The 10,377-nt window shown below is 34.8% G+C and overlaps 1 protein-coding gene across 2 annotated transcripts; it reads left to right on the top strand.

The window, feature by feature from the left end:
* Nucleotides 1-3,239: 3,239 nt before the first annotated feature.
* On the top strand, nucleotides 3,240-8,613 carry LOC115986515 (serine/threonine-protein kinase D6PKL1). 2 transcript variants are annotated; one of them, XM_031109632.1, is made up of 3 exons: nucleotides 3,240-3,421; nucleotides 4,430-5,926; nucleotides 7,351-8,613. In XM_031109632.1, the coding sequence occupies exons 2-3, from the start codon at nucleotides 4,482-4,484 to the stop codon at nucleotides 8,279-8,281; spliced, it is 2,376 nt and encodes a 791-aa protein (XP_030965492.1). In that variant the 5' UTR covers nucleotides 3,240-3,421; nucleotides 4,430-4,481; the 3' UTR covers nucleotides 8,282-8,613. The 2 variants fall into 2 exon arrangements, with proteins under 2 accessions (XP_030965492.1, XP_030965493.1); XM_031109633.1 differs by lacking the exon at nucleotides 3,240-3,421 and adding an exon at nucleotides 3,611-3,887.
* Nucleotides 8,614-10,377: the final 1,764 nt, after the last annotated feature.

Below are 10,377 nucleotides of genomic sequence, written 5' to 3' on the forward strand. Positions count from 1 at the left end.
TTTTGATGAATCCGAGCACTCTTTTAGTCTTATTAATCATTATGTGCCCTATAATTACTATAAAGAAAAAAAATTGTGGTTATAAGTTTTTAAAGAATTTCATGTTTTTCAGTAATATTAAAGTTATTTAGCTATATAATTAGAACAATTAACATAATCAAGTTAAGTACATTCTATGTCCATTATGATGTCTATCAATTACGAGACTTGAAATGGCAAGTTATTGTCTAAAAAACCAAAAATCATTGATCAAGCATTAGATTGTCCATCAAGGAAGTGATGCTAAGCTAGAGTGGTTTTAAGTTTTAACCTCCCAATCACGTTTTCATCTCAAATACTGATTGATTAATACATGAAAGAATAGAACAACTGGGATCCAGAAGCTACTCCTGTTTTCATTTGTCATTTTTGGATTTTAATTCTTCACCTAATTGACATTTCAATTTTGTGCTACAAAACATAAAGCATAGTTTTTGGCTTTTATTTATTTATTTTGGTGCTGCATGGTTCTCTGGATGACAATCATTCTTGATTTGTAGATAAAGAATGCTACACATTTGTAGGGTTCAAGTAAGTTCAACAGGCAGATCATTTGTTGTTGAATAATGGACCTGTGATCGAATTCCCTCAACATTTTAAAAAAAATTATTATTATTATTATTTGTGTCTTGACTTGATGATATTGAGCAATCGTTATAAAGTGGATATTATAATTAAATTCAAATATTATTTTATCTATCAAATAATTACATCCGTAAAAGAAACTATATTATATATAGATCGATGAGGATTGTGGTCATAATCGTTTTTTTTTTTTGGGTAAACTATAGTGAATATTCTTAAGGTTTGAACTAATGTCATCTAGGTCCAAAACTTTTCAAAACTAACTTAATCTCTAAACCTAACTTGTGCCCTAAAACGTTACTCATTTTTCTTCTCTCTCATAGTAATTAGAGATCAAGTTGGTCAATTTTAAATCTAACTGACATTAACCCAAACTTTTAAGTTGTTAACTATATATTTTTCTTTTGTTCCTTTTAGGTAAATAGGGGAGGGGATATAAGATTCAAACCCCAAACACAGAGTAGGACATAAGGTACTTTTTTTTTTCTTTTTTGGCTAAACACTCAGAAGGTACTGTTATTAGTGGACTCTTATTGGAATCCCATGGTCATAATATTGTATGAAACTGAGTAACTTTTAAAGTAAGGTATGAACATTAGTCTGTCGTCGAAGGAGTTTACAATTTGCCTCATATCTTTTTTCTTGATCAGCTCTTCTTTAATCTTTTGACGTTTGTCATAATTTAGGTTCTTTCTTACAGATTACTCTTAAGTCTTTTCGTTTTCATAGCCACATCACGCAGCAGAGTACGTCTTGGCCTAGCACCCACACTTCTATCCAAAAATACTACATAATACCTACGGTGGTTGTTCAAGATTATATATAAAAGTAATGGAAATTCTATGCTAAAGTAAGTCCACCTTGCCTACTTTGTGGACCCTATCTTTTTTATTTTTTTTATTTTGTGTTTTAACATTATATATGGTGCACCTAGTCATCATTCTCAAATCCACACATATCAATCTCTTTTTTAATTGAACTTCTATTAATTAACAATAAGTTAGCATTTGTTTAATAGAATAAAACAAGAAAGAGAGAGAAGAAAATTGGAAAGAGCTTCTAATCATTTCAGGACTCATTACTTTATAGGTAACCTTAAGGGATTGATCTAGTGGTTTTTAGACCTTATGTGATCCAGGAGATCGTAGATCAAGTCTTTTAACTATGATTATTCAGATGCTATTTTTAAGAACTTTTTTTTCTTTAATTATTCAAATGCTCAAATATTCATAGCTGACTGTGTCTTCACATTTGTAATAATCATAGAGACACTCAATGCAAACAAAGGGAGGGTTGGAGAGCTTCTAGATGCTATAACTTGTGGAGTGTGGAAATTTTTTTTTTCTTTCCTTTCTTGTATTCAAAGGAATCTTGGAGTTCCATAAGTGAAAATACATTCAAACAGGAAAAAAATTCCACTCTTCCATTTTATTTTTCTTTTTTAAAATAGTGTAACTGTCCATCATTATAACTTTGACAAGAGTTCCATAAATATCTCATGCCTTATAAGTCTTAAGCAAAAATGATCTTGGATATTTTCATTACAAACATGGGGAGGAACTAATTGAACTACAAAAATTTTGGCAAATCATTTAATTTCAAATATGTTTATTTACAATAATAAAAAAATAAAAAAAAAATCTAATCTTTGTTCTTCTACCATCACAACATAATCTCACAACAAGTTAAGGTGTTACCTCACCATAAGTTGAAAAAAAAAAAAAAATACTAGAACCCATTACAACTTAAAATAAAAATGTTATGAAAATGTCATGAGACTATGTGACTACAAGCTTTTCAGTTCGCCTATGAACACACCCATTTTCACACCCAAATATGCACCCTACTTATGTGTTAACTCGTGATTGGATTTCAGTTCTTTCATTTGAGTTCATCACAGGTATTTAACATGTCAACTTATGTATCAATTAGAAAACAAAAACATTTCTTTTAGGCTACTATATTCGTGTCATATCTATGTTGTATCCTTGTCATACCAATTGTTTTATTACCATGTATTATTTCAAAAAATTTCTTGGTTTAACTTTTACATAATTAAAAAAAAAAACAAACAAACAGAACAACAAACAATAAAAACAAAACAAAAGAAGACAGTGGGAGGGATCCAAAATCCAGAATCCAAACCCGATCAGGGAAAACGGTCGGAGGAATCATCACTTCACAGGTTGATGAGATAGAAAGAATGACAGAAACACACACAAAGTCGCAAATGAACAACGCCTTGAAAAAGAAGTATAGAGTGTAGCTCAAAGAAGGAACACAACTGGTCCCACCCTCTATCACATTACATTGGGCTCCACTCGTTGGACCCCACCTTTTACCATCATGTCCCCACAACCAACCAAGTTAAATAAACACAAACAAAGAAAATCTGTCTCTCTCTCTCTCTCTCATGCACAGTCACACTTTACTGTTACACATGAGGCTCGCTGCAAAAAGTGCACATTTTGCAGCAACACAAACCAAAATAAAGCAAAAGCAACAAATACAATAACCCACATCAACAACAACATTTAACATTAAGCCAAACACAGAGTTGTTGTTGTTATTATAGTTTTATAGTGAGAGAGAGAGAGAGAGAGTGGTATCTTTGTTTATATAACCAAAAAAAAAAAAAAAAAAAACAGTGATATTATAGAAGAAGAGAGAGCTCGAGCAATTCTCACAGCTCGGGCTCTTCATATTTTTATATGCACTAAGTTCTGTAAAGAAGAAGAAGAAGAAGAAAATCCCTTGTACAGATTCAAATTCTTGGTTTCAGCTTCAAATTCCAGTGGTGGGTACTTTTTATCTCTCTCTGTTTTCTTCGACAACGTATATTTGATCCCTTTTTTCCTTTTGCTTTTTCATTTTTTGTTTTTTTGGACTTCGAGATCTCTCTCTGTTTCTCACTTTTTTTGAATTCCAGATTCTTTCTCTCACTTTCAAGTTTCTGGGTGTGTGGAAATTGTTTTAAGTGGAAATAAGGGGATCATTATTATTATTAGTACTTGGGAAATGTAAATTTCGAAATTTTTGGTGTTATAGCTGGTGGGTGTTGCTTTTTCAGTGATTTTAGTTAAAAATAAACATGGGTTATTTTTTTTTAGTATTATGTTTTTGTATAATATAGTTGATTGTGAGTGAAGTAAGGGAGTTTATTGGTTTTGTGAGTTGCTTGATCTGGTGGGTCTTCTGAGAATCTTGCAAATTGGGGTTTTTCTGCTCAAGAGTTTTGCAGTTCAAGTCCCTGAAAATAAAGGGTCTGTGTGGATTTTTTGGAATTTTATATACTATGATGCATCTACAAGCTCTCATTCACATTCCAAATTTGCTTGCTCTATAATGTGCAATTTTTATTTTTATTTTTTTTTAACTTTATTGTGCTACTATATGTTGTAGTTGAGCTGTATGTCTTGTAATTTAGGAAACTAAATGAACAATGGAATTGTTTGGTTTATTATCTTGTAAAAGGCTTTCATATCAACCAAATAGACGGCTTGGCAGTAGATTTGCTTGTCTGTGCCTCTTGCAATTTCTTTTAAATGTTTATTTATTGATGATGTTTTGACTTTTAGAAGCCTTAGTTGTTATAGAAAAATACTCTATTATGTAATGCTTTGTGTTGGCTAGAATTAAAGTTCTATGTGACTGGTTTTTCAGTCATTAGGAAGGAAGTTTATATTCATTGATATTGGATAGTCTTTGAAAAGGAATAAACACTATGCTGTTTGGTAGAGTATTCAGTAAGATCTAAACAAAAATGTAGAGCACCTACTGAACTAAATCTCATTCTTATTTGCAGATTTAATTGACTAGAAGAATATTTTATATGTAATGATACACGGTTTCCGGACATGGAGAGGGCTAAAGAATCAAAGAAACTTATGGTTATGGGGAAAGTGCCCATTTCCAATGAGGTGTCAAATGCACATAAGGCCTCAGTAAGGGAATTCAGTCAGCTACCACAGTTGCACTTGCATGATGTAGTTCAGCTATCCAATGCACACGAGCTACTCCAGCTGTCAAATGCGCGTGAGGTAGGCCATCTATCAAATGCGCGTACAGTCTCAGTAAGAGAATTGGGCCAGTTATCAAATTCGCGTATGGTTTCAGTAAAAGATGTTCGTCAGATACCAAATGTGCCTATGGTTTTCGTAAGAGAAGATGGAACTGAAGCAAGGGACTCTCAAGATTCAGACTCACCTGCACCTCTAAGAACATGGAGAGGAAAAACCTCTTTGCCTGAACGTGAAGAATTTATGCCCGATGTCATCACATTTAAGGGAAGTGGGGATTCATTTGAGGAAGGTGGTTCTAGTTCTTTTTCTGGGGCTAGTCATCCCCCTGAACCTGTTGATACAGATCTAATGAGAACGGTTTATGTTCCAATAGGTCAAAACAAATCTGAGGGAGGATGCTTAATGAAGAGCTTGTCCATGAAGGGTCCCTTTCTAGAAGATCTTTCAATTCGGGTTCCTGCTAAAAAACCAGGCCCAGCTGTTCTTTCCCCTGCAGAAAGTTTGGTTGAAGAACTAAATGATGTTGGTGCTTTGTGTTCACCATTTTCAGTTCCTCGTGGATCACAAAATACAGAAAACTCCCTCCACCCAGATTCTGATGACAAGGAATGTGTGTGGGATGCTTCTTTGCCTCCAAGTCCACATAGTAGCATTGACAGTACTGGTGTTGTTACAGCTATGAGTGTTGTCAATAGCTGTGCCAGTACATATCGGAGCGATGCAATCACAAGTGATGGAATGCTAAGTGTGGAGAGGAACTTTGAGTATATAAAAGGGAGTGTTAGAGGGGATTCACTTGAGAGTGCAAAAACTAGTGTTAGTCGAGCAAGTGATAGTAGTGGCCTTAGTGATGATAGTAATTGGAGCAACATTACTGGAAGTGCTAATAAGCCTCACAAAGGAAATGATCCTAGGTGGAAGGCTATTCTTGCCATCCGAGCTAGGGATGGAATTTTGGGAATGAGTCATTTTAGATTGCTCAAGCGGCTTGGTTGTGGTGACATTGGCAGTGTGTATCTCTCAGAGTTGAGTGGGACTCGTTGCTTTTTTGCAATGAAAGTAATGGACAAGGCATCCCTTGCTAGCAGGAAGAAATTGAGTAGGGCTCAGACAGAGAGGGAGATTTTGCAGCTGCTGGACCATCCATTTCTCCCAACTTTATATACACATTTTGAGACTGACAGATTCTCCTGCTTGGTCATGGAATATTGTCCAGGGGGTGATCTTCACACTTTAAGGCAACGGCAACCTGGGAAACATTTCTCTGAGTATGCTGCACGGTATGTTATATGGTGTAGAAGCATTCTCTTATCTGTCTAGATCATTTTTTTTCCCATTAAGCCTTCACTCTCATACTTAAATCAGTGTTCTTTCTTTAAGCAGTCATTTTTTTATCCATTTGAGTCATATGTCATTATGTGTGCTCATGATCTTGCCATCTCAAGAGTTTTTGAATACCATAAATGTTACAATCATAGATATATGCATTACAGATGCTTTATTTGCAATGCATTTATGGTTATCTTCTAGTTTCATGTGATTTTTCTATCCATGCAAACTTCCACTTATTCATGATATTATCTTACACACACACACACACATGCTAGATGTACAGAGTTGCTTTCTGATTCTCCCATAGCATCATTATAAAATGGCTCCTTCCTATAGGTAAAGCCTTAGCAATATATGAACTCAATAATGAATCTAAATCTTGGCTTTAATATGCCTTTTGCTGCACTTTATTTGTGTAATACGTAACATTTTAGCTTTGAACTATAAGATTGAAATGTTGAATATTTTTTAAAAGCTGACTCATAAAGTATTAAAGAACATATATGATGTAATTTAGGCATATAATATTCCAAGAGAATAACATACAGGGTTAGTGGTTAGTTCCAGTGTATTAAAAACCAGACTGGATGGTTCAACTTTCAATGGCTTCTATACCAGTCCATTTGGCACCCTATAAATGGTGATTTTAAAAAACTAGTGAAAATAGGACCCAGCTCTTCAACCATGAGATTTGGGATCTGGGACCGATTTTACCAGTTTTTGCGGGTCTTGAAGACTGCAATTCTGATTTTTATCAATTTATGATGGAGGTATAGGTATTGCCATGCCATTCATGACACAGTGGGATCATGGGGGTTTCCCTATGTTTCAATATAGTAGGATCAGTCTTTTCAGATTCCTTTATTCCATTGATATTGCTGCCTTTGATATAAAAGGATGCTCTGTTGAACTTGATGAACATCTCTGAGGCTTTATCTCAGTGATGTAACCAGAGTTGTTTTACAATTCTGGTGGTCTTAGTCCACTTGAATACCTCTTCTGTGGTCTGTTTACTGTTCAAGCTCCTATGAAGAGATCAAAACAGAACTCTGAAATTGTTTTAGTGCCTTGTATTGATGATAAGAAGTAACAGTATCAACAAGATAAGCATATTAAATGCTTACATTGACCAGTTGCATCCACCTTAACCGTTTTAAATGCTCTACTTACTGTCTGAAAGATTAAAATCTTGGGTGTTCAACTGTCACTGAATAACGTTTAGCATGTTTGAGAAGTTGTTTTTATCTGCTTTTGTCAATAGTAACATGGCAGTGCTGTGTTGTTATCATGCTGTCCATGCAGATGCTTTTCCACTTTGTTAGTATTTTCCAGTGGACAGAAATATAATTGCTCTTTCCCTTTATGCGTGCAGGTTTTATGCGGCAGAGGTTCTGTTGGCCCTTGAGTATCTTCACATGCTTGGAGTTGTGTATAGGGACTTAAAACCTGAAAATGTTTTGGTTCGTGATGATGGACACATAATGCTTTCAGACTTTGACCTTTCCCTCAGATGTACTGTTTCCCCGACCTTGATAAAAACCTCCTTGTTGGATTCTGACCCTTCAAAACGGGCAGCTGGTGGTGCATTCTGCGTCCAACCTGCCTGTATTGAGCCTTCTTCAGTATGCATCCAGCCTGCCTGTTTTATTCCCCGGATATTCCCTCAAAAAGGCAAGAAGAAGACCCGAAAAACTAGAGTTGAGCTTGGGTTGCCAGCCAGTACACTTCCAGAGCTTGTTGCAGAGCCTACTGCAGCCCGATCTATGTCATTTGTTGGAACCCATGAATACCTAGCCCCAGAAATTATCAAGGGAGAAGGCCATGGCAGTGCAGTTGATTGGTGGACATTTGGCATTTTCTTGCATGAGTTACTGTATGGTAAAACCCCATTCAAAGGCTCAGGAAACCGCGCAACACTATTCAATGTAGTAGGGCAGCAACTCAGATTCCCAGAGTCACCAGCAACTAATTATGCAAGTCGGGATCTGATCAAAGGCTTGCTGGTGAAGGAGCCACAGCACCGACTTGGGGTGAAGAGGGGTGCAACCGAGATCAAGCAGCACCCCTTCTTTGAGGGTGTAAATTGGGCTCTAATACGTTGCAGCACACCACCAGAAGTGCCTAGACCAGTGGAGGCTGAGTTTCCCGGGAAGTTTGGGCCACCAGTTGACATGGTTGGGGTTGGTAGCGGCAGTAAAAGGATGGTAGGAGGAGGAATAGGAGGAGGAGGAGGAGGAGTAGTAGGAGGAGGAGGGACAGACATGAGGCCTGGGGGTAAATATCTGGACTTTGAGTTCTTTTAGTTTTGGGAATACAGGATTGTTGTGCTATGTTGTATTAGTTTCATTAGTTGATCCTACAAGGAGTTTTTCCTTCATTACTGTCTACTAGTGGTGATCTTTAGCTTACCTTTAAAAAAAAAAAAAAAAAAAAAATTCCACTCCATTTGGAAAATTGGCACCTCCAGTTCACAGAGTATGTGAATTAAGCCTGTTGGGTTGTAAACATGGCCTGACATCAAAATCAGATTAGATAATCTCAAACGTAGTATTATATATAGAAAACTCATTTTTCTTAATTACAGCTAATGTTTCATTTTAATTAAGTTATTGGAACAAATATTACCAGTTGCAATTCATAAAGATTTCTTGGGTCTGTATCCTCTTCGGCTGTTTTTCCATGCTGTTCATCATTTTATATTCTTGCAATGTAATTAGGTTTAATATGGTGCATGGTCGCCAAAAGCCTTGTTGCCTAATTGGCATTCCCCTATATTTCCAACAGGAACGGTTAGATTCAAATCTCTTACCCCCCAACTATGAAATTATATAACATTTTTCTGTTTGAGCAAATATTTTAATGAAACTCTAATTTTGTTAAAATGAATTTTGTTCATGAACTTATAAAATTATAATCACCATTCATCACATCAATCATATATTGTTAAAAACTATGTATATATTTGTCTACAAATTATACTATTTACATCATCAATAATTTACAATTAATAATTTGATAACTTATGAACTTATTTATAAATTTACACAATCCAATTTTAAATCTACATAAGTGATTATCACTTATGTTCATATATATATATATATATATATATTATTTTTATTTTTTGTATTTGACTCAATTTAATACTGAAGCCTTAAACTTTGACGCATTTCTTAAATAAATGAATGTAAATAAGTTTTTTCTCGTAATGAATCCAACCTATTCATTGCACATATTTTAATTCATCTTTCACTTTACTCCTTTCTCTTCAGATAAAATTATACAATTTTTCATATAAATTTACATATAGAAAATTAAAGTATAGAATCTTGCATCTTTTTATATTTTCAAGAACCTCCAATTTTACTAAGAATCCGAGGGAATGTGCAGAACAGATGTGAATAGTGATTGAAAATAGAAAGTTAGGAACGTTTTGAAAGATTTAAGAAAAGTAACATCTCGAGTTTTTAAAACTCGAGATTCAAGTTAAAAAGCGAGTGTTATAAAGTCGCTTTGCAGTTGTTGTGAACTGTTGAGGTGGCAAAAGCTGCCACGTAGATCTCGAGTCTTAAAGACTTGATTTCTACATAGTAAAAACCGAGTCTTTAAGACTCGAGATTTAATTAAACAAACACCTCCCTTTTAATTAAATTTTGAACAAAACTCGAGTCTATAAGACTCGAGTTCCTCTGGGACTAAATATTAACCACGCGTTCTACAGAATTTTATTTAGTCCACACTCAGCCTCACTAACCTCTCACCCAAAAACAGAGCATCCTCAACTCTCACCCATACACTTAGCCTCACTAACCCTCACACCTCTCACTCTCACTCACCACATTGCATCTCTCACTGCACTTCCCTCTCAACAATTTCATATTTCAGGTAAGGGTTTTTTGATTTGATTGTTATTGTAGTTGGGTATTAGTTGTCTATGGGTTTTGCCACTAAGAGAACTTTCCAATGGTTCTTAGTGTCTTTAAATCTTTTTATTGACTTCTTATCACAATTCATGTTCCCATTCTGTGCTGCCAAACGCTGCGTTAATTTATTTGTTTTGAGTTTTGTTATCTGATTTATTCTGAGCTGTAACAAAATTTATTTATTCTAAGGATTTTGGGCTTTTGACTTACCAACATATGTAAGATATAAGCTCATATTACAACTAGTGTAACTTTTTTCAATGTTGCACTATTAAATTAATAACTTTCATTGGATTTCCATGCTTGCAAAATTTGCAGATGAGTAGATATATATGTAAATTTCAAGGGTTTTTTTTTTTTTTTTGTGCTTTAAAAATGTTCGCAAAAATATGAGTTTATGGATTAGAATTAAATAATGGTTGAGTAAAAGTGTTTGATTAAATTGAGAAAACTTTCCAATGGTTCTTAGTGTCTTT

This window comes from Quercus lobata, chromosome 4 (genome assembly GCF_001633185.2).
Source record: "Quercus lobata isolate SW786 chromosome 4, ValleyOak3.0 Primary Assembly, whole genome shotgun sequence".
In the NCBI taxonomy this organism is placed as follows: Eukaryota; Viridiplantae; Streptophyta; class Magnoliopsida; order Fagales; family Fagaceae; genus Quercus; species Quercus lobata.